This window comes from Athene cunicularia, assembly GCF_003259725.1.
Source record: "Athene cunicularia isolate RWA chromosome 2 unlocalized genomic scaffold, athCun1 chr2_part1, whole genome shotgun sequence".
NCBI classification, from domain to species: Eukaryota; Metazoa; Chordata; class Aves; order Strigiformes; family Strigidae; genus Athene; species Athene cunicularia.
This window is the reverse complement of record NW_020799095.1, coordinates 88,014,996-88,040,446: the sequence shown is the minus strand read 5'-3', so window position 1 is coordinate 88,040,446 and position 25,451 is coordinate 88,014,996. Positions and strand designations below refer to the sequence as shown.

Below are 25,451 nucleotides of genomic sequence, written 5' to 3'. Positions count from 1 at the left end.
AGTGGTACCATGTGTGAACTGATCTTTTGTACACCCTAGTTGCACAGACATTCTTCACAAGCCAAACTGAAGAGAAATAAAGAACTTCCTTCTTTACTCGGGGTGGTTTTTCAGAGGGTAAATTTCATGTTTATTATCTGCTTTCTTAATTCCTTCACTGAAAATGACATACTTTTCTTTCCGTAGAAGAAAATAATAATAGGATTGCTATTAAATCAACAAATATGTGCTTCCAATATTATAAAATGATGCAGGTCAATCATGTGACACTTTTAATAACTTACTACAGAAGAGTCAATAATCTGAACAAACCCAGATGTGATAGCAAACTTGGCATCCCTTCTTTCAAAAACTGCAAGTTTTCAGCATTATATCTGTGATTTCCAGGGGAATCTTTCAAGTCTTTGATCAAGGAGAGGTAGCTGAATAAACCTGAACTAAGGTTGGGACAGCTGAATTTGCCATACAGGCATCTGCACCTCCACTGGAGAATATGCAGACGTCCTGAAATTGAAAATAACTGAAAAACACTGGCCTAAATTGACCTTTGGCTTTCTTAGAATCTGGAGCCATTTTGTGTCCCCTGGCCATGTGCTTTCTGAGCCCTGACATAAAGCGAGTTGTACCAATGCCAGCAGCCATTAATACTGCTTTTTCAGCTTAGCTGTTGATGCCAACATGCATGCTGGTGTAATGTCAACCTCTGTTCCTGGCACCAGCTGGTGAACTATTTTAGCAGAGTGAAGAGGCGGGGTCTGGGTGGTGGTCTTGATATTCTGCATACTGGATTTTGGCCAGATATTGGCAACCTCCAGCATTCAGCTGCCATTTCTGTCCCTAAAAATAATTGGATCTGATTCTTGGGAGTTGCTTACGCCGTATCTCTTCTATAGAGCAGAGTATGTTCCTTACACAAGACAGCATAATGCCAGTAGATATTTGATCTCATTTAAGTTTAGGAGTGAAAGTTAACTGCCTTCACAACTGTTCCCCTTCTGCTTCCACCTTCTGTGGAATTTTGCTTTACTATACCTCCTGGAAAAGAAATCTTCAGCTATAAGCAGCTGGTTTCATGAAAAAGTAAAAAAGTTTTAATGTAGAATACTTCAGGTAGTATTCTGAATTAATCTGAAGTAATCTTCAGCATTAAGGCATCAGTATATATCAAAATAAAGAACTTATAACAGAGTGTTATTTAAGACCTTTACTCTCTGTGCTATCAATTCATGAATTGCAAAAGTCCAGAATTTAACATGAAACTGGTATGGTAGAGTTGAAAATTCTCTGACAGTTTAACTAACAAAACTAATCCCATTAAATAACCTCTTCTTTTTCAAAGATAGTTTTCATTTATGTACTGTAAAATATTACTGTTACCAAGATGCTGAAATGCCATAATGAATAAAACACTGGTCTGTTTTTTGAATGGTGTGTATTCACAGTTGCAGTTGGTTGACCTTGGCCAGCTGCAAGACACCCCACCCAGCCTCTGGTTCCCTCCCCCTCCTTAGCAAGACAGGGGTTGAGGTAAGGACAGGGAGATCACTCACCAGTTACTGTCATGGGCAAAACAGACTTGACTTGGAGAAAATTAATTTAATTTATTTCTAATTAAAACTAGAATAGGATGGTGAAAAACAAAGACAATACTAAAACCACCATTCCCTCACCCCTCCCTTCTTCTGAGGCTCAGTTTCACTCCTTCATCCCTGACTCTTCTACCTTCTCCCTGCTGAGCAGCACAGGGGGTTGGGGAATGGGGGCTGCAATCAGTCCATAACAACTCCTCTCTGCTGCTCTTTCCTCCTCATGCTGCTCTCTACTCCCACATGGGGTCCCTTCCATGGGATAGAGTCCAAACTGCTCCAGCACAGGTCTTTACCATGGCTGCAGTTCATGAACTGCTCCAGCATGGGTCCCTTCCATGGGGTGCAGTCCTTCAAGAACAGACTGCTCCAGCGTGGGTTCCCCATGGGGTCACAAGTCCTGACAGCAAACCTGCTCCAGCGTGGGCTCCTCTACACAGGCCTCAGCTCCTGCCAGGAGCCTGCTCTGACATGGGCTCTCCATGTACTACAGCTTCCTTGGGAGCACATCTACCTGCTGTGGAGTGGGGACCTCCAGGGGCTACGGTGTGGATATCAGCTCCAACATGGTCCTCCATGAGCTGCAGGGAGACAAACCAACTTCACCATGGTCTACACCATGGGCTGCAGGGGAATCTCTCTTGGAGCACCTCTTTTGCTTCTTTCTGCTCTCACCTTTGTGTCTGCAGGGCTGTTTCCCATTTTTTCTCACTACTGTCCCTCAACTGCCAGGCAGCATTTTGCCCTTTCTTACATGGACTGAGTGGCTCTGATGGGTCCGTTTGAGCCAGCTGGAAACAACTGTGTCTGGTATGGAGAAGCCCCGTCCTCTTCTCACAAGGGCCTGTCCCACAGTCCCCCCTGCCAGCATCTGGTCACCTGCACCCAGTACATTAGTTTTGTACAAGCTGTTGGAGCCCCAAGGAGTGGTCTGAGCAGTGACCTGCACCAACCCATCAGCTGTCGAGAGTACTCATCAAATACAGGACCATTGCATATACATTTCTTGTGTAGACTGTCATTTGTGTGTTGTCTGAGAAAAACCTATTTCTGAAGGGCACCTTTTCTTAAACTGAGATTGTTGTATCAACATCATATCAACAACATTAACAGTTTAACAATATTCATCAAAATATTTGGGGGGGGCTTAGCTGTATCCTCCTTTCTGTTGTCACACAGAGTATGTCTTACTGGAGTTGTTCTTAGAGCACTTAATCATCAATGCCATAGGTTTATGTTTCTGAGGTACCAAAATGGGAACATTTCTAGTCAACCCTGTTATACAGAGAAGAATTTAAATAATATTCAACTTTGTCATCATTGCATAAGTACTAAGGCTTTAAAAAGAAATAATGTTGGAAATCTGGATTTTTTTAAGACTATTTTTATGTCCCAGGACTCTTGCTAAACAATATATTTTCCATTCTTTATATATGTATGCCTTGGTGTGACTCCTGGGTTACATCTTTTTCTTTCAATTTCTATTATGAAACCTCACTAAGTGTGAAAAGTGGAACTTTGCTGCTTTAGGACATCAGCAGCAGCTGTGGGAATTGTATGCATTCATAAAACCCAAGGATTCCATACTTCATTAAGAGAGGATAACTATCAATAAATGTGATGTAGCTGGGTTTAATTTGACACTACCATTCCCTTACACTGCATTTGTGGTAAGATATGGTGCTGTAGTGTAAACATGAAAAAGGATTTGGTTTTTCACTTGTTCCTTGCAGACTGCTGTAATAGATCGTCACTAACAGCTCAAACTTAGAAAACCCCCTAATAGAAAAGTTTATTTGCTTCTTGAGTTGTCACCTGTCTACTTGTTGTAACACTTAGTGAAGTCCTTTAAAAGCTTATAAATTTGAGTACTTAGAAACTATGTGCAAAACATCAACTGAGAGTTTGAATTTCAGGTCAGAGATGGTATATTTATCTTAAATAAATTGCTGTTTGAGATTCTGAAGTTAAGAGGAGGACTGAGGCATTGTACATATCTGATCTATGTAGGGCTGCTGAGGATCTCCTTCTCCTTTTGGCTGAATTGATCTGGTTACTTAATTAAAATTGCTTTATTTTGCAGGATTACACAAGCAAATATGATCCTGATGTTCACTTGACCAAATGCCTGAACTTTTCTTCTGCAACTCTGCCAAATATGTTCCAAAGGAGCATAGAAAGTTACATAGATAAAAGGATGGGTACCACATATGGTCCTCCGTCAGGGAAGAAAATGACTGTCTTTATTGATGACATCAACATGCCTGTGATTAATGAATGGGGTGATCAGGTAAAAGGCAAATGTTAACATTTGGGAGTTGATGGTCTTACCATTGCTGTTGATGTAAATGCTGATCTGTGGATTACAAAAATAGGAAAGTGTAGGGAAAAGGTATCTTAACATGGACTAGACCAAGTACATCTACTAGAAGCAATTTCTTCTGGCCAGTTTTTGCCAAGAGTAATAAGCTGCCAGTCCCCAAAAATTAGGGTCAGCATCAAGCCACTTTGTGCAATCATTGTAGCTTTTAAGCCTTTCGTTTCGTTTACATAGAGGGCTGCAGAATATTAAAACTACCTGTACTGAGAACCAGTCTGGGAAAGGAAGCATGTAAATCCAAAAAGCAATCAGAGACACACTGTTTCCTTCTTTCCTCCACTCTGCAATTTAAAGTACAGTTATTATTAGGTGAAATCTAATATCACAGTTGACATCCAAGATTAGCAAGATGTCTTGAGGTACTGATAAATGAATGCTTGTAAACTTGTACTCTGAAAATCTGACTTAAATTCAAAAACATTGCTGCTCAGAAAGAGTAATTTTCTTGCTCCCAGTATAGCTCTGTAATCCTATTCTCTCACTACCTCTATACAACTGAATGTGTGACTATACTTCGGTTAAACTAATCATTCTTTGTCACTGTCTAAGTGCCTGTGTCAATCTGAATATATAGTCTGGCTTGAAACTTAAAAGTGATGTATTTTCTTAGACTGATATTATGGAAATCTGGTTGAATGTCTGACCTCATGTCCACAACTACTTAGCATGTGAAGCTTACATGCAACCAATCCACTGTGTCAGAGGGCTTGGTACTATTTAGCATGGCTTTGTAAATTGCTGAAGTGTCCAGCAGAATATCTGAAATTAAGAAAGATAAGAGGTGGTCCTTCTATCTACTAATTTATTATACTGGAGATTTCCTCTTTCATTTTTTTTAAGTTGAGAACCCTGATACACTTAACTGCTCCTTTTTTTTTTTTTTTTTTTTTTTTTTTTTTTTTTTGTGATAACTAGATCACCAATGAGATTGTAAGACAGTTGATGGAACAGAAAGGTTTCTACAATTTGGAGAAGCCAGGAGAATTCACAAATGTGGTTGACATCCAGTTTGTAGCTGCTATGATTCACCCTGGGGGAGGTCGGAATGACATCCCACAGCGCCTGAAACGCCAGTTCACCATCTACAACTGCACACTTCCTTCCAGTTCCTCTATTGACAAAATATTTCGAACAATAGCTGAAGGCTATTTCTGTGAACAACGACATTTCCCTGAAGAAGTATGTAAACTGGCTTCAGCATTAGTATCTACAACTCGAAAGGTTTGGCAAACAACAAAAGCAAAGGTAAAATTATGTCTGTTAAGAAGCCTTTGAAACATCTGTGCTATGACAAAGCAACAAGATCCAGGTCCTTTGCACTGTAATGTGTGTTCATACTTCATACTGTGAAGGTGTGACCTGTATGTATAACTGCTGGCTAATGCCTCTGTTCTGCATTTGTTGTGATCAGCACCTAGTTAGCTGACTAAAAACATAATTATATGCAGTGCCTTCTATAGCTAATGTAAGAATTACATTACGTAGTATAATATAGTAAGCATAGCTGATAAGAAGATTTAGAGGTTTTCTGGTTGAGAAAATGTCAAGGCCATAAGGAACTCTACATTATAAATTAGATAGGAATCTTCTGTAAAGATATTTGTGATTGTGAGAAACTTTAAATATCTGAATTAAAAGAAATAAGTCAAATTTGGTGGAGAGGGAATAATTTCAAAACAAAGAAAATCTAGTATTTAGTAAATTCTAAATATTTACTTATTCCATTTCAAACAGATTGTAACATTTAACTGCAATTCCTAAGCAAATGTTGCTCTGAAATAGAAAATATAATTTAGGTGCAGAACAAAAATTTTAAAAGAGTGAAATTACTGCATAGAAATGTGTGCCAAATTTGATCTTCTAATGAAGAAAAGTGGAGAAGAATTGTGAAAAGATAAGGATAGGCAGGTATTTGATAAATATTACTTTTTAGTCCAGAAATTTTTGGTCAGAATTTCTCAAACAACTCAACTGTAGACATAAGCATGGCTTACACAGAGAAATAGAGTTCTAGTTAAACTATTGACCAGTCAAGTATTGATCAGTATATTCAACAGAAATGGTGTTTTACTGCTAATTAACTATCTATAGAACAAATGTAATTTCTGCTAAGTTGTTCATTTTTTTCAAATCCTCTTTTCTCATTTTTCTGCTCTCTTTTATTTGCTTTTCCTCATCTGCTTTCCTTTTTCCTCATTAACTTTTCCTCACAAGTTCTTGGAAAAGTCAGAAGAGGGTGGCAGAAATGATCTGTAAGAAAGAGCAGGAGCAACACCAAAGGTTAACAAATGCTGACATTTTTACTGTGGCCTTCAATGCCATCATTAAGTAACTGTCTTGGCTGCCCTTCAGTGCAGGTTCTTGGGACTTGAAAGATTCAAAAAAACTTGAGCGAAATCTATGTGAAATTGAAGAGCTGGTCATTGCTACCGTCTTTTCTTCATATTTACCACTGCCTCTTAAAAGCCAAGCATGTATTTCTGCTTTAATTCAATATTGATTTTGAAGTTTGTGAGACTTTCCATATTCATTTAATTGTAGTTAGAAAATATTTTTGTTTAGTAGTTATGTGAATATAGTTTATGGCCTTATTTTGTAGATGTTACCAACTCCATCTAAATTTCATTACATCTTCAATTTACGAGACCTCAGTCGTATTTGGCAAGGAATACTCACAGTTACTTCTGAAGTCTGCCAGAGCATCAGTGTTTTGGTAGCCTTGTTCCAGCATGAATGCAGACGTGTTATTGCAGATAGGTTCATCAGCCAAAGTGATAAAGACTGGTTTGAAGATATGATGAAAAAGGTAGGCAAGTAGTGTTTCAGTATTTGTCACAGAAACAGGCCAATGAAACACTTTATTACTAAAGCAATCCTTAATGTATTGTTGTAGATTGCTTCTGCAGAACATGGTCAAAATCTGTTTGAAGATAAATCCACAGAATTATACTTTGTGGATTTCTTGCGTGATGTCCCAGAAGCCACCGGAGATGAACCTGATGATGCAGAGTTGAAGGCTCCTAAAATTTATGAGCCTATCCCATCTTTGGATTATTTGGCTGAAAGATTACAGATGTTCATGCAACAGTACAATGAAACCATCAGAGGATCGAAGATGGATTTAGTATTTTTCAAGGTATTAGTGCCTGTACTTATATTAACACAGAAGTGCCTGGTCTTTTGCATTTACCAATACATGGATCTTCTATGTTTCTATCAAATTATTTTGGAGATAGCTCAGAATGGCTAGCCCTGTATCCATTAAGCCTTACAAATAAACTCTATAAAGCCATGCTGCTGTCTCTCAACTGTCTTTGCTCCCACAAATGATTCCATCTCTTTGCAATTCCCAATCTTTTCTTTCTCCTGCCCTCCACAATGTAAAGCACAACTCATTTGTTTCTACAGTGCACGTTGTGAATGTCACCTTGCACCTCTGAAAGTTATCACCTTTCTAAAGGTCTCTTGATGCATGATGCTTTCTTCAGCTTTAGACCGGGTGGTTTGTTAGATTTTTAGGGCATTACATATTAATTCTTGCTCTAAGATAAATGCAGCGGTTGAATAAGAAATGTCTATAGCATATTTGTGTTTTACTTTTGGCAGCTAATTTAGAGAGCCTGTAAACATCTCAGCTTAAAGGTTGGGGGAAAGTGTTAATCCACATCCTTTCTACTTTTTCTTCTGTCCCCAAAGGGGCATGACCTTACCCCTGCATGTGACATTGCTTCATATGAATTTGATACAAGCACATTTCTCTTGGGCTAGCCCTGCTACTCACTGAAGTCAGGGGGAAATCTCTTGTTGATTTTGATGAGTACAGGATTGAGTCTTTGGCATAGGCTCCAGAGAAGTCATCAAGTTGTTGAGAAGCAGTTGCTTGGTGATACTTCTAGTTGAATATACGTGATATTATTTTTACATCTTTTAATCCATTTTTCTCTCAATACACAGGATGCAATCATCCATTTGATTAAAATATCACGGATTATTCGTACTCCACAAGGAAATGCATTGTTGGTGGGTGTGGGTGGATCTGGAAAACAGAGTCTGACCAGACTAGCATCATATATTGCTGGATATGAGAGCTTTCAGATTACTTTAACAAGGTAACACAATGCAGTGTACATAGATACTTGCTCATTAATTTGCCATAGAAATGAACAACTCAAAATCATAAAAAAATACAAACTTGTCAAACATTTTATCCCTCATTGTAAATTACATTTTCGATCAAAAGCATCTATGCAAATGCAGTCTATCGATGACAGACCCTGGGTCTTTGTTTTGCTGCCTTTATTCTACTGACAAGAAACCTGTCTTTCCTTCAGGATTTGAGTCAGCAATGCTCCCTTGTGAAACCCCACTAAAATACCATTTTACACTAAAGATAACATGGAATAACCTGCTGGTGTATTCTGCATAGTGGGCAAATGCTGATTGCCAGGGGAAATAGTAAATTTTTCTAGAGATACTTACAAACCCAAACTGTATTATTACAACTGCTATCAATGATTTAATAGTTCATAGTGCTGGAATTTAGTAATTTGTAGAAATTTAAAGAGACTGGGAGTAACTACTACCTTCCATCTGCTTCTCTTTTGACATAGGGTTTACAGAGGTAAGCACTGAGGGCTGGCAGTCTGTCTGAAAACTACTCAACACACTGAGAAATCTTCCTTAGAGGGATATAGCAAGTCTTTGAAAAATGTTATGAGGTTTCTGATGAAAAGAAAGAGAAAGAAAGAGATATCACAGCCTCTTCCTGTGTCCCAGAAGCAGAAGGAAGGAACAGTAGGAACAAAAAAAGGAGGGAAAGAAAAAAGTGTAGCATCACATAATTGAGTCTCTAGTTTTGCAATATTCAAAATGTATTAATAAGGCAAATAAATATTTCAGTCACTTAGGGAAGGTTTGTTTGCTGAAGCTAGCTGGAGGTGGGCTAAAATCAGGTAGCTGAAAGTGTGTGTTTACAAAGCAGATAGTCAGCTTTTGTAACTTGCTATAAGAAGACATGGAGGAAGACAATATTGGCAGGTTCATAAATGGATACCAAGACGACAAGATGGACATACCTTGTAACATTCCTAATACAGTGGCTATGAATATGGAGGGGGGAGAAAGAAATGAGCAGTGAAGAATGGATGCTGGCTCTTGTTTTCTCTCCAAGTAGCATTTCACATTGCTGGTGTTAAAGAGTATCGAGCTAGATGGGCTGCTATTCTGACTCAGCAGAGAAATTCCTATGTTCTCATTGGAATACCACAAATCGTTGACACATGCAAACTGAAATTAGATTGTATTCCGAGTTTTGCAGTGCCTGTATTAGAGCAGTGGTAAGGTGGAACTGGAAGAGAACTGGGAGACATTTTGTATGGCATATTTAATATAAAAATAGAGTATTGTTTTCAAATACTGAAGAATGGGTCATGTGTGTATTGCAAATATTACTTGTGACTTTGAAAAGACTTTTGGAAATAAGAAACTGGTTTCAAATAAAAGAGGTTCCTATTTTCAGCTTTAATTGGCTAAGAACATAATGGACAAAATCTGCCATTTTATTGACCTTACTTCTTTTTATATTACATAATCTTAAATCTGTAGTTGAATTTGTGTGAACTGCATCTGAATCTTACTGTGTGCACCAGCAATAAGAGGTGTAATGAAAGAACCAGCTGTGGTCTCCAATTGCAGCAGAGTTGATCAGCCTGTATGACAGTGTTCAAGCATAATTTCTGGGGCTTGATTTCAGTTAAACCAGATAAATCAATAAAAAACTCAGTTTCAGTTTTTCTTGATTCTTAATGATTTCCTTTAACCTGCTCTCAATGTATTCCATGGAGAATCCAGCTGTATTTATGGAATGCTTACAGGTATCAGAACCTATTCGACAACTTAATCCAGCTCCATTAGCCTACAGTTCTAATAAAGAATTTACATTTGCAAACTGTAGGGATGCAAACCAGCATCATAATTACCTTAGACACAGTATTGCTCTTACCATCTTTTTTCCCAGCATGTTACTCTGTTTATTTCACCACCTTTCCAATGATTTATGGTCACTTTGGGAAGATGCTTAAGAAAAAAAACCCTAAAAAAATGAAACCAGGAGATATGGTATTAATTTCTTCTGTAGACTTTTTCTTGCCTTAAGGAAGCTGAGCCAAATGATAGATAATTCCTAAAATGGTTTGTAATTTTTGTTCTCTCTTTAATCCTTTTCTATCCCAGAACATATGCCACCAACAACCTTTTGGATGATCTGAAAATCTTGTACCGCACTGCTGGGCAAAAAGGAAAGGGCATTGTCTTTATATTCACAGACAGTGAAATCAGAGATGAATCTTTTCTTGAGTACATGAACAATGTTTTGGCTTCAGGTGAAGTCTCAAATCTTTTTGCACGAGATGAAATTGGTGAAATCACACAAGACCTGATACCGGCAATGAAGAAGGAGTACCCAAGGCGTACTCCCACTGGTGAAAATCTTTATAATTACTTTCTTAGTCGAGTTCGTAATAACCTGCATGTGGTTCTTTGTTTTTCTCCCATTGGGGAAAAATTCAGAACTCGTGCTCTCAAATTTCCAGGTCTGATTTCAGGCTGTACCATGGACTGGTTCCAGCGCTGGCCTAAAGATGCTCTTGTAGCAGTTGCACAGCATTTCTTAGTTTCCTACCATATTGAGTGCACAGATGAAGTGAAACAGAGTGTTGTTAACACCATGGGAACATTTCAAGATATTGTAGCTGAAAAATGTGTTGAATACTTTGAACGATATAGGCGACGAACATTTGTGACTCCAAAATCTTACCTGTCCTTCATTGGAGGCTACAAAGCTATTTACAAGGAGAAGTTTGCCAATGTTGGAAGCTTGTCTGAACGCATGAGAACAGGTACTGTAAAATCTGTTTGATTTTTGTTTATTTGTTTTTAAAAGGTTGAGAAGAATCTGAGTAAAATAATGTAGAAGTATGGATTTAAATTGCGAGCTCACTTTCATTTGAAAGCAGACTCATATGTTTTCAACTGTTGTATATGATTACAAAATATCTAGAGATTTTGTTTCAATGAACTTTATGAATGTTGCAGATGAATTTTGAAAAAAATATTAGTTAACAGTTAAAATACTCGAAACTCCTGCTTTGACATGTGTGCATTCCAAGGAACAACTGAGATCCTAGTTTTCACATTCAATAAATCTGAGGGAAGGTAAGTGAATGTTCAGATTCAGTGCCTCTGAAGAATCTTTTAAAGAAACAGTTATATGTCAAATGTAAAATTTCCAAAATACTGCACTGCACACGGTCATACACAGTAAACAATTAAACAGTTCCTGAAAATGAATGTGAACTTAAACTGTTTCTTCTCCAACTGTTGCCAATTGCAGAACTGAGCTATGTACACATATCTCTGTAGGTAGAGGGTGGCTGGGTGCATGGAAGGAATATACGTGCTACTTTTTTGAGGATTAGAAAGATTTACATGATGCATATACAGTTAGATGCATGCATTTATATATGAGGATACTTCTAGCTTTTCTAGGTGATTTTCTCATCTTTTGATTAAAATGTTGGAGCACTGTATTGCTCAAAAATCTTTAGTTTCTTTCACCCCCATCTCATCTGGACCTTCATGTAATGTTGAATTTAGAGGCTCAGCCTACTCTCCTTGTGTTTTCACTTGCATTGCTCAGGATGCCAGGTTCCTCCTCTTTGTTTTGTACAGCGAGTACAGTCTAGTACTTATGGTCTCGTGGATTTCTAAAATCGCACACATAATTCTTAAGAGTGCCATTCAAAATACTAATGTTTTTCGATAGGTGTGTTTAACATTTAGTGTCCCTCTCATATATAAGAATATAAACAAGTGATCAAATGTCAGATTCTGAAGACTCTTACCCATTAAAAAAAAAAAAACAAACCCAAACAAAACCACAAATGGACATTACCCCTGCTTTAGTTTTATGTTCAACAAATGGGATCACTCGCTAGCATTCCTAAATATGAGCGACTTATTTTAAATATCCAAGTAGATTCACTGAGGTTTTTCTCTCGATAGCTCTTCTTGTTGCTAAAATGCAATTTGTTCAACAGGTCTTGCAAAACTGATGGAAGCTGAGGTTTCAGTAAATCAGCTCTCCAAAGAGTTGGTGGTGAAGGAGGAAGATTTGGTTGTAGCTTCAAAAAAAGCTGATGAAGTTTTAGTGGAAGTAACTATGAAAGCCCAAGCTGCCGAAAAGGTGAAAATGCAGGTGCAAAAGGTAAAAGACAAAGCTCAGGCCATTGTGGATGATATTGCCATTGATAAAGCAGCAGCAGAAGAGAAGCTTGAAGCTGCAAGACCTGCACTGGAAGAAGCTGAGGCAGCCCTGCAGGTCTGAACTGAACATGCATGTAGTTAATGACTGTTTGTAATAATATGGCTTATGCTTGTGACTTGGAAAAAAAAAAAAAAAGATATTGAAAGGACTAGAACCGACCTGTTAATTCTTGTAGAAAAAACCTGAAAACTGAGGCAGTGGAGGAATAAGATGGGCAGTACCTCCTCTACTGTCAGATAATAAAGCAGTCATTGAGTGGTAGCACCTTTAAGGACTTTCTGCAGTACTGCTTCTGAGTGACCAGCAAAAATGCAGCAATTCCATTACATATGCAGTCCTCCCAAAACCCATCTTTCTCTACTGTCAAGTGATTGCCTAAATAAATGGATTATTTTATTTTTTAATTTTTCAGACAATAAAACCTTCTGACATTGCAACTGTTCGCAAATTGGGTAAACCTCCTCACTTGATAATGCGAATTATGGATTGCGTGCTACTTCTATTCCAAAGAAAAATAGACTCAGTAACACCTGATCAGGAACGCCCATGTGTGAAGCCATCGTGGACTGAGGCTCTGAAGCTAATGAATAATTCAGGATTTCTTAGCATGTTGCTTACTTTCCAGAAGGTAAGAAGTTAATAATGGCACTATTGTATAGCTATCTTTAGAGATCACATAAAAATGCCTTCTACCTTCAAAGGCAGTTTGAAACAGATGAGGCTTTTGTGTACCTATAGTTGTAGATACCTTTGTGACTGTATTCCTCTCTATTTTCATGGTTCATTATTTCAGTAATCTTTCTCTTGGGCCACACACTTTGGATGGCAGACACAAGTATCCTAAGAACTAGATCAAATCTTGAGAAGCTTAGCATTATCTTTTTTTCAGGCAGTTCCTCCTTCTCAGTAGGAATTTGCCTTAAAAGGACTTACGATTTTTCAAATGGCTCACCATCTCCAGTGCTACGAGGCCTATTTGCATATAAGGTGCTCTAGAACTCCATCTCCAGAATTGTTTCGTGGGGAGCTAGGAGGAAATACAGAAGAAAATGAGCATTCTGTCAGGAAAAATACTGAGATATTTGTGAATTTTCAGTGTTCTTTTACTACAAAATAGTGAAATGCAGAATGAAATGTGAAACTTAGTATCAACTGTAAGAAAAATAAAAGCAAACACAGGTTTTTATTTCTGTCAGGAGAGAAACTTGTCCCGTGTAAGATTCACTGAACTGTGAGACAAGGGAAATTTCTCTGCAGGGAAGAGAAGAAAGATGTCACAGGTAGCTGGACCAGAAAAAGACTGAGGCTGGAATATGGAATGGCAGAATCATATCCCAACTTCAAAATCCAGAAAACCAAGCAGGTTTTGGCAAAACCTGGGTTTTCTGCAATGTTGCAGAACATAATCTTTCGTTTGCACACTGATTTTTTTCATCTGCTTCAGCTGTGCATTTTGCTGATGCCTTTTCTAAGCTACTGGAGTGTTTTTGTTGTGCAGATGAGGCTTGAAACCATGATTCTCACAATCCCCAGGAGCATTTCTCCCAGTGAGCCATACTGACAAGGCAACATGTGGAAATTTGCACTTACCTCTGTAGACAGTCTCTTCCTGGGGCTGTCAATCTGGTCACTTTTCCAAGTGCTATCTTCACTAAACAGAAAGAGGAAATGAGTTTAAAGATAATGGAGACTAATTATGCACTGCTTACTCAAGTGTCTCTCTAATGAGGCTTCCAGTTTTGGCACTTATTAATAGTGTATGTGTTTCTGCTGGTAGTTTGAATCACATTTAACTTTATTCAGAGAAGTCAGAACAACCTCTGTGGGACTGAGTTCTTGCAGGAAGCTATACTGATGAATGTGGCGAAGAACACTAGACTACGCCTATCCCTGATGAGGTACTTCACATTGCTGTCCTCCTGCCTCATTTCTAAGTTTTTAAGATTGAAAGCTCATCATGTCTGGAGTTCTAAGTAGACTGCACTGCTTACTTGTATGTGAGATTGTTGCTTTCCCAATTTTTCTAGGCAAGCAAGATTAGTGGATGAAATAGTTCATTGGGTTTAAAATTCATTACTTAGAAGGAAAGACATGACATTTTTCAAGCTCTTGAACAGATTTAGGTCACTGCTGATTAGTCTTTGCTTCACCTTTGCCAGCTTGCTTCCTCATAACTTTGAGTAGGAGAATGAAAAAGCAAAATGTTTGTCCAGCACTATTTTAGATTTTAGCAAATGCTCATAGTGAAAACATCACCATGTATGGTCTTAGGAATACTGTAATTAATGTCTCTGTTATTATAGTAGCTAGGGATCAGAGAAATACAAGAAAGTCCTTTTTGCTATGCAGAAAAGCAGGAAAGGGGTATATTTCGTGACAGTATGAATGGAGGATGATTTTTAGATGCATTAAAAGAAAGGCGTTAACACACTGCCAAAAAAAGGGAAGATTCTTAATGCCTCTATTGTTAAGAAACCATTGTTATCCTGTATAAGCTCTTCTACTCGCTACATTGCTTAAGGAGATGAATTCTATTTTCGTGTGACACTTACATAATTATAGATTAACCACCATCATCAAAGATCTGGCTTTTCTCAGCAGATTGTTTAAGGGGGGGGAGGGGGAACTGAGATTAGAATAATGAAGTGAGCAGATAAAATAATTGTTTTTGCAGTTAAGGAAAAGGGTTAGCTTCAATGAAGTCAGTGCCTTCAGTTTCACCCTTTTTCTTCCTAAAGCTGCATGTTTGACTCCCTTAGCTGTGTTCACACTGGTGCCTGTCTGATGCCATGGTGAACTTGTTCAGGGGACTAACCTAGAAGAAAATTAATCACTAGTTTGCGGACAGATTTCTGTCATATTAGCTTCCAAACTAGCTCACTGATATTGGTGATGGTATTAAAGATGGGGCAAGGACATCTGGTTGAGGGGAAGAGAAAAGAAAGTACAGTGCTGTACCAGCAATAACTTAGATCAGCTTAAGTTGTCATGGGGCTATGAGTGCAAGTAATGTCTGTAAATATTATGGGTCAAATAGGGGTGTTGAATACAAACTCCAGTCAATCTGAAGCAATGGAAGTAGGAGCTATTTTCACTTGAGTTCACAAGAAACAACTAATCTTCTGTCTTTTATAAGAATGAAAGGCAACAGTGTTGTTTTGTTCATTTCTTCTGCAAGAAGTGGTAGCACCATGTTTTTTAAAATGAAGAATGGTTCTGTGAAGCAGATTTATTCTAAAATCCATTAAAAATTATTTTCTTTTTTCCTTTCTGTTGACTAGGACTCAATTACAGGAGAAACTGTGGAGCTTTTGGAGCCTTATTTGGATATGGAGGATTATAATCTTGAGACTGCTAAAAAAGTGTGTGGAAATGTAGCAGGTCTTTGCTCATGGACACAAGCAATGGCTTACTTCTATGGTATTAATAAAGAAGTTCTTCCTCTTAAGGTATTTCATATTACTCATTTTTCTGAGGGATGACTGTAGTTGAGTGGAAAAAATGTTGTGTTATTTTGGCTAAGAAAGATCAAAAGTTGCAAGAGATTCTTGTTTCTTCACATCCACTTGTGAAGTCAAGCACATGAAGGTTAAATATATCCTGGCAATTTTTTTTCCCTTACACAGCTACCCTGTGTTACAGTTATTACTTGTGTGAACACAGTCAGTTTTCAACGAGAGCCTCAGTGCACAGAGTTCTTTATAGAGCCTGACTATCTGCAAGTGGGAGATGTGGATGCTGTCTCTGCTTTTGGACTTGGTGCCAGGCACTATGGTTTCAAGAAAACAGTCCTACTGGCCTGGGAATGAGCATACTCATTGTGGTCTTGGTAGAATCTGGGAGAGGAGAGATAAATTTTGGCACAGAAGTATTCTTTAATGGATTTAGCTGGAATTCAGCCTCAAAGAAAACTTTGGAGTGTCAAAATGCTACACGTGAGTGTATATATAATAAAGTCAGTACTCATCTGGCATAGGATTTCATTGTAACATTGAATGAGAGTAGAAGGGGATCGGCTACTGTTGTCTGCATTCCTACGGATAGCTTTATTGTCTTGGAAATGTTTCATTTATGAGCATATTGAAAAAAATTACTTTGAATATTTATATAGTGATTTATAATCATTGCTTCTACAGGGGATTTTATGGCTTTTTCTGAAGAAATATTACATTCAATCGGTTATGCTTCCACTGTACTTATGTTCAGTCTCCTATTGTATAAGCCACTGCATCAATGGTATATTCAAACCTCCTGGCATATTCCTTTAGTGTATCTAGACAGATCTGATTCAAATTCATCAAAAGCATGATATTTTTGATTCATGTAACTGATAGAGAAGACTATATTTCTGTGATCTATAAGTAGCAATTCCCTTTTCAAATAATAGGATGTTCCCTAATGAAAACAGAATTTGAAATGTGGCTATTGAGAGCTATAAAAGAGAGCCAGACCTAGGGGAAGTACTGGCTTTATATGCAGATACAACTCTGAAAGCTGCAAAAGTGCTCTTGCAGTTTTTATTTGAATATATATGACTTAAGATTACATGTAAATTTAACTTTGTATTCAAGTATTTACATTCTTGCCCCACTGTAGCTGATAAAAACCTGAACATGCATTTCTTGGCAAAATGGTACCTATTGTCAGGTGTAGCAACAGTCACAAATATTTTAAAACTGAAGATGACAGAGGGAGGAAGTGTTTAAAGTATGCAGGGAATATTGCAGGAAGCACTGAAGTGATGATAAGAAAATAATTGAAAATAAATGTACAATTAAACTGTGTAAAGTACTAGCACAGGCTAAATCATCCAGTGTTAAAAGCATTTTTACTGAATGAATTAATCAAGCTTCTTTATCCTAACTGCTGTTCTAGGAGATAAATCCCCTTCAACACCTGCAAAATCCATCTAATATATTTTTAAATTGCATCTTAACTGAGACTCAGTGTCTCATTTATCTTAAATGTGACAATTTGTGAAAGCTAATTAATAGTGACTTATGTTTTAGTAAATATAGTGTGCAAAAATTAACTCATTCCTAGAAATGGAGGCCTACATTATTTAGATATATGTCCTACAGCCTAAGGGTCATTAGTTAGAATCAAACACAGAAAGTATAACCACATGTTTCCTGCAAATACAATGTTGTGTAGTTTCTTATCATACAGTGGTTACCATGTGTGCTACTTTCCTATAAACCTTCAGCATGACTATGAGCTGTTCCTCTCTAGCTTCTTACCTAGTAAACAAGCCAGCTGGATTAATCTGGTAATTCTGAAACTCCATCTGCTATTTATCCATTAGTTGAAGAATATAACAGCAGAATGAAGAAGCCCTGGATTTTGCTGGGATTCTGTTAACCGCCAATTAAAATACTGTGTATAGCAGTATAATTTCCCTTAGAGATGTCTCCACTGATTTTAATTAAGTTCTCCTTAGGCTCTTATGATGATCAAGGGAAGTTTGTCTACAGATTATAAATTCTGTTTGATATTGAGGATTCTCCCTGTCAAACTCAGTTTTAAATATGATACTTTATTTCCTTTTCTGCTTTCACTTGTCTCCATGCTGAGCTAAAAACCACATCAGGCAATAAGAGGAAATTATGCACCTGAGGAGGAGGTAACAGTCAAGGAGTGTCAAAATTTGATGGTCTTCCATTTAAATAAGTGTGTCCTTGTCAAGGTGATGCAGGAAAACAAGCATTCAAGTCTGAATTCAAGGCCCACAATAACTGTGGAAGGAAAGCATGCACTCTAGGGGGTGAAGGAGAGGATTAGATCACCTATCAAAACAGATTGAAGTCAGGAAACGTAACTGAATGGAAAAAATGGAGAATCTTTCAGTAGGTAGTACAGGCTGCAAAAAGCAGATAAGAGGCATGATCTCTGTGTCTTTCAAAGGTTGTTTTAATTCCAAAGAATAGTCAGTGATAGCAAAGAAATTGAGGCCAAGATTTCATTGATGCCACTCTGCATGGATCTGTTTGCATGTGCTCATATCTATATATGTATACATATGTAGAGATGTGTAATATTTTTAAATTGCTGAAGTGAAAACATGGGTCTTTTGAATGTCTTCAAAACCTGTGTATGTGTTTATCTCTCTTATAATGTTGCTCTAAATAACAATGAATCCAAACTTAGCATGATACTGAGGCTCTGAGAAAGCTGATACAAAACCAATGGAGCGTCTATGTGAAAAACCTGCAGTGATCTAGGACAAGAGCAGCTTGAGACTGCATTACCATGAAGAATTGTCAGTCAGATGCCATGTGCCCAGAACAGGTCTGAGGCAATAGACAAAGGCGGTCACCTGACACATTCACAGATGCTCATGAGCTGAGTGACAGTGTTCAAGTGCAAGAAGCCTTCTAGCCTGGTCCAGCAGTAGTGAGTGCTCAATGGACTGTAAGAACAGTGAACTTGAAAAGCTAAAATTCCTGAGATGAGAGATGCTAGGAAAGCTCCAAATCATCTTCACCTGTTGTGAATTATAAAGTTTCAGATGCATTTTTTCTTGTGGGTTCTTCTAGTAACATTTCCTGAATTTGCTGAGCAAGAGCTGCTCTTCAGAGTGATCTGGTGTTGGCCTCAGCATTCTATTCAAGAGTGGAGATAGCATTAAATGGTGTGAGGTTTTTTTATTGGAGAAGGCATTTTTATTTAAATGCCTTCTTGGATCAGGGCCAGGTGTACTCGGTGCTTTGCAAAATTGAGTTTGCATTGAATCAACAAGAAACTTATGGCTATGTCAATACTAATAAATTAAAGAGTACTAGGGAATTTTTCTAGACATTGGAAAGTGATCATCTGCACTGCTAAATTGTTAGAATGATCCCTAGTGTGAATTTGGTCTTGTCTAAGCAGCATTTTGTCAGGAATCTCTGGGCACCTTTCTGGAACTGGCTTGGTGTAAGGGCCTATTGGTGTAAGAGACTATTCTCATGCAGACATACTGGTTTAGATATTGGGAGAGCTTAATGTGAGCTGGTTTACCCTAGCTAACCTCAGTGCCAGAGAAAGGTCCTGGGCATGTTTAATTTAACTGTATAACTGGATTGTAATTAACGTGTTTATTTGTCCTCATTTTATGTGGAATGCAAGAAGGTTAAAAGGGGCAGGATCATCTCACCACCTGCTATGAAGTCTTCTCTGAGATCATCTCAGAAGAAGACAGAAAAGCTGCTTAATAACTTATTCTGTTGGCACATGTACTGTCTCCGTACTTGCCCCATGAAGACAGATGCAGAGAGGAGGTAGAGTCACTGGCTGGAGAGTATGTTGAGAAGATTGTCCATGTGTTTCCCCACAATTCCAATGGCAAGAAAAGGCTGAAGCTGCATGCAAGCCTGGTCATGCTCATGTGTAGTGCCCCCTCTCTGGAAGCACAGATAAGGGTGTGGAACTCATGTCTTGAATCCTCATGATTCATTCACATAAAATCCATTTATTCAGGCTTTCATATTGCATCCAACTGGAACAAATTGTGAATCCTTGCTTTGCTGCGTGACTCAGAGGGATGAAACGAAGGGTGTGAAGCTTGTTCACATAGCAATGCCACTAAAATTAGAAAGGCCACAGCGGTTCTTTGTGGTTGGGAGACACATTTCCTTCCCGCCTGTAATTGGCTGGAAATCTTTGTAACTGTAATAGCCTTCTTGTATAGAAGGTTCTCCTTGGCAGCAGAACTTGCCTCCTGCTTTCATGGCAAAGCTCTGCACAGGAAGCTGCCAGCCAACCTGACAGTGATGCCAATACAAAAGCCATGTTTGTACCCATGTAATTTTGAAAAATGGTGTTGGAAAGAAAGATGGAGAGAGAGCAAATAGTGATGATTTCATAAGGTAATCTGAAACAAGTAGACTTTCTGCCTTTGGGAATCACATAGTTTGGTCATCCTGGTATGTTAGCAGTCATTCTTGTGCAACCAGCCATTATTCATCACATATGATTAAGCAGCCTACAAATCAAACTAATACCAAAATGTATTATTACTTTGTTATGATTACCCTAAAATTGGCTGAAAATTTTGATTAAATTGTCTGTAAAATTATTATGTCATGTTCTAGAGATCCCATAAAGTCTTGTGTAAATAATTTTGGATTTTTTCATGTTAGGATACAACACATTTTTTCTTTGTACTCATCTGAAATATTTTTTTGTTATCCCTATATCTTCAAAGCTGGTAGCATTTTAAGAGCTTTTAAGATCAGTGTTTTGCACTTTTCTAGGTAGTTTATTGCACAGAGGTCTGTTTTTCATATTTACAAGGCATCGTTGCTCATATGTATTGGGAATTCACATGGCCATCCTTTTCCATTGAGGTTCACATGCTACTGTGATAAATGTCAAGGTGAAATATGCATCCACACAGACAGGTGTAAGTTCTCTGTTGTTCCAGCTGTTCTGCCTAGGCTGTTCTTCCCAACTCTCCAAGGATCTTATTCCCTGTGTAACCTCACTATTTGTTAGCTGGGGGTGAAACAATATGTCATAGCTTTGTTTTACTCCTATTTTTAGCCCTCACAGTGTTTAAGGATAGGAGGATACTCTGCACAGGGAAAGGGAGTGAGGTGGTGAGGTAGGAGAGAGAGGGCTGGTGCAGGGCTCTTTCTGGGTCTCAGTAAGAAAGGCCCAACAACAGATGGCTTAATAAGGTAACTGGTTTAATAAGACAGACTAATAAGAGGAACTTATACTAGCTTCAATGACCAAAAGAGAGAATTTTCACTCCATGGACGGGATCTGCTTTGTGCAGCCTGCCATGGAAACATCTATCCCATCTTTCTTTTGCCAAGAAAGGTTGGACCAGATGATCCTTGCGGTCCCTTCCAACCTGGTGTTCTGTCATTCTATGATTTCTATGATTCTATCCAGCCTCTGTCTGACGCTGCATGAATGTGGGGTGCCCAGCATCAGAAGGGATGTAAGGGATGTAAGACTTATTATCTATGTTCCTCTTCTTCTTATGGATCTTTTTAAAGTAGTTAACTTATTAATAAATTTTTTTTGTTGGGACTTTGTTATTAAGATCCAGAAAGAGCCCGGCACTGTCTTTCTCTCTCTTGCCTTGCCCTCCCCACCTCTTCCCTGATGCATGACAAAGTAACCCTTCATCACCTACTCCTTTAGTGTTTAAACTTTTCCCGATAGTCCAAGATTCACTAAAAAATAACAGCATTGGTTCTGAAATCTACTTAGCTGGGTCTTAACAAGACTCATTGATTTAACAGCATTTATCTCTAGGAGATGCTGTTTAATGTGCTATTTGATAAACAGTGGAATAAAAATATTTCAGTATCCCTACCTGATGCAGATTTTATGAGCAGCCATTTTGCTGGCTTATCTCCATTATAAAATATTTGTTTATCTCTAGGATCTGTCAATAGACACAGTGGCTACAGTAAACAATTTTTTTGATGACAGTGCTATTCTCTAGATGTGTAATTCATAAACCAGTACTACTCTGTTGATTAGTACATATATGCTTCCCTGATTCCCTGCTCACAGATCTGCCATTTGAAATCCACCAGACTTCATGCTGAATTTTTTATCATGTTTAGATTTCCAAAAATGATCTTATCTCCTTTCTTTTCTTTTTTTTTTTTTTTCCTATGCAAAGCAAGAAGAATTTGCTGATTTTAGCATATTTTGATAAGAATTAAATCTATACTTTTAGTCAAGACCTAACATAGAAATGCAAGCCATGGTTATAGTGTTTACCAAGAGTCATCCCAGAGATTCCTTGTACTGTTACTCTTCTGGTGTGATGTAATGTGAATGTCAAATTTCATATTTGTAATAAAACAGTTTTTACAGATTCTTGGTTTCCATCTTCATAACTCTTATAGCAGAAAAAAATAGAAATAAGAAACATAGTATTTAAACAAGTGCTTTAAATTTTCAGAGTAAATGTAAGCAACATTTATCTTTAAGTGTGAATTTCATAAGAATTCTGTCTCTAATCCTTTGCAAACATATACTTGGAAACACCTTCTGAATTCACAGAATACTTCTTTTATCTCTTTTAGGAATATACAAGTTAAGAGGCCACTTTTAAATGATTGGCCAGTCATCATTCAAATTTATATAGAGATGTGAGAAAAGTCTCTAGAGTTTTAGTTTCCAGAGGAGGAAAAAATGTGTTTGGTATATTTTTATTGTAGAAGTAATTGATGGGAAAAGAGTAGTTTCCATTATCATTATTATTATTTTATAATCCATGAGGACAATCTTAATTTTCTTTTGCACTGAGAATATATTACAGAAAACACTGTATGAGTTGTAGCCTCATATATCTAGTATACAGCTATTTCAAGTGTATTGTGATTTCAAATAATTGATCATTGTGTGATCAATAGATCATTCTGAAAATATTATTTAAAAATGTTAAGATTGCATTGAATCACTTCAATGTTATGCTTGTGTTACAGTTTCAGGTTAAAAAGTAAAAAAGTAAAAAACCCTGCTGTAATCTCAAATATATATTATTTTTTAAAGTACCCAATATATGCCATTAAATGAATGTAATTTACTCTTGCCAAATAATAGGTATTAACCACTCTTTACTTTTAAATGTTTATAGGCAAATTTAGCCTTGCAAGAAGGAAGACTTGCAGCTGCCCAAACGGAGCTGAACAATGCACAAATTCAGCTGGATGAGAAGCAAATGGAACTGGATCGAGTACAAGCCATGTATGATTCTGCTATGAAAGAGAAGCAGGCCTTACTTGATGATGCTGAGGCATGCAAAAGGAAGATGAACAATGCCACAGCTCTGATTGAAGGATTAGGTGGAGAAAAGGTACTGGCACATATGAGTAGGTTTCCAGCGCAAAGTAGGTGTTCAGTTTTGAGAATACTACATAATGATCGTTAGTAGTGCTCAAGAAATTCAAGGCATGGTGACATCATGATATATGTCACTTTTAGTTATGGGGTTTTTTGATTGAATTTAATGTATCTAACAAAGACAAACAATTTCTTATGTTAACTTAATTCTTCTGTATGAAGATTTATGTCATATCATATGGCTTGTATTTGGATAAAATTAAGATTTAAAGCCAAGGAGCCAAATTCCTTTTAGCTTTAATAAGAAGAGGAATTAGGCTTAACCTAAATAATTGCCCTAATATATTTATAAGAAGGATTACTTTCTTTTTCTAACCAAGTATACAAGAACAGGAATTTAGAGCTTGACTAATTTCCTGAATTATATTTGAAGTTCAGATTTCTACTGGAGCTTTTCACAGAATTATGGGCTAATCATTATCCCCTACACTGAGCTTGAAATTTACCTTTCCTATGCAGATTTTTCTGGCTTCAGTCTGAAGGTTTCCTGAGGATGCAGGATACTCTTTTTTTCTTGTCTGATTATTTGCTTTGATAATTCCTTGGTTGATTTCACACAGAGTCAGAATTGATGAGAGCTTTGACTTCAGCCATTGCATCCTGTGAAGCCAAGATTAACTGGACCCCCTCTGCTCAAAGCAAAGTCAAATAGAGCAGGTTGCTCAGGGCATTGTCCATTTGAATATTCAGAATATCTTCAAAGATGGGGACTCTACAACCTCTCTTGGCAATCTATTCCAGTCCTTGACCACTCTTGCTGTAAAAAGGGTTTTTTTGTGTGTTTAATTGGAATTTCTTGTATTTCAGTTTGTGCCCATTGCCCCATGTCTTTTTGCTGGGTACCACTGAAAAGAGTCTGTCACTGTCTTCTTTACACTATACCATGAGGTATTTGTACACATTGATAAAATTGCCCCAGCACTGTCAATTTTCAAGGCTAAACAGTATCTATTTTCTCAGCCAAAGTTGCCCCTGACATTTACATCCCTGACCAGTTCTTTCTTGTTTGCAAACTGCCTTACCTCATTAGATCCTAAGTTACTTGTGTTAAGAATTTTTTGTCAGTGTACTCCTTAAAATTTCCTGGATTGCTTGTGTCTTGTCCCTGCAGAAGATATCAGAGTGGTTAAAGTCCCCCATGTAGACCAGGGCCTGCAAGGTGTTTTCCCATTGTCTGGAAAAGACTATATCTACTTGCTAATCACGTTGTCTGTAACAGACACACACACAGCATCAGCCATGTTGGTCTGCCCTCCAATTCTAACCCGTAAGCCCTCAAGCGGTTCACTGTCCATCCCAGAGTCTTAGATGCAGAACTCCATGCATTTCCACTGCTCTCTCACATGTAAGACAACTGCTTTTCTCACCTTCCCAGCCTGTCCTTCCTACCAAGCCTGTATACACCTGTTGCAGCACTCCAGTTGTGGAAGCCTTCCCACCACGTCCCCCTGATCCCCATGACATCATGACTCTGCAACCACATGCAGACCTCTAATTCCTCATTTATTCTCCATGCTGTGCACATTAGTGTACAAGCACTTCAGCCTAGCTGTGCTAATTTCCCAGAAACAGCATGAAAGCTATCCCCATCATTCTGTCTGGTAGGCACTTCTTTTTTTTTATGTGGATATGCTAGGGGTGGTCCTCTGTTAGCTCTGTTTTGTTGATTACAAGGTCCCTACTGTTTATATCACCCCAGACATTTTGTTTGCCAACCCTGTCCTCCACTTCTTCACATCATTGCTGGTCATCCTCTTCCTCCCACTTTGTTCCTCCTTTAAAGCTCTTACCAGTTTGTCCAGCTTGTTGGAAAAGATGCTTTTTCTCCACTTAGTCAGGCTGTTGCCATCTCTTCCAAGCAAACTTTTACTTCTGAGAAGAATGAATTAAAGCCAAAATTACTCTGGGTTCAAAGAACAATTATTTACCAGAAAGAGGTAAATTCTTAAGTTAGATCTTCATGTTAGTTTTCTACCTGCTTAATCTAACTTCTTTGTAATATTTTACATACAGCTTCGCTGGACAGCAAGCAGCAAAAACTTTCAAAATCAAATTATTAATTTAGTGGGGAATGTTCTTCTGGCTACTGGATTTCTCTCTTACTCTGGACCTTTCAATCAGGAGTACAGGAATTTGCTGCTCCAATTGTGGAAGAAAGAGATGGACAATAGCAAGATTCCATACAGTAATGTAAGTGTTCACGCTCTGTCCTGACCTTGCTCTTTGCCTTGCAGAGAAACAATGTACACAGCATTCTGTTCCAGAAAAGTACATAATTGGGAGATTATATACAGGCTGTCACATTCCG

The 25,451-nt window shown here is 37.9% G+C and overlaps 1 protein-coding gene across 1 annotated transcript in view; it reads left to right on the top strand.

Moving 5' to 3' along the window:
• Positions 1–25,451, top strand: part of LOC113476231 (dynein heavy chain 5, axonemal-like) — a 170,286-nt gene that overhangs the window by 87,471 nt on the left and 57,364 nt on the right. The window contains exons 51-61 of the mRNA XM_026841585.1: positions 3,670–3,876; positions 4,882–5,211; positions 6,566–6,772; positions 6,860–7,102; positions 7,921–8,075; positions 10,198–10,862; positions 12,063–12,343; positions 12,702–12,917; positions 15,571–15,738; positions 22,878–23,096; positions 25,157–25,333. Of these exons, the coding sequence (XP_026697386.1) occupies positions 3,670–3,876; positions 4,882–5,211; positions 6,566–6,772; positions 6,860–7,102; positions 7,921–8,075; positions 10,198–10,862; positions 12,063–12,343; positions 12,702–12,917; positions 15,571–15,738; positions 22,878–23,096; positions 25,157–25,333 (2,868 nt within the window). The remainder of the gene's footprint in view (positions 1–3,669; positions 3,877–4,881; positions 5,212–6,565; positions 6,773–6,859; positions 7,103–7,920; positions 8,076–10,197; positions 10,863–12,062; positions 12,344–12,701; positions 12,918–15,570; positions 15,739–22,877; positions 23,097–25,156; positions 25,334–25,451) is intronic.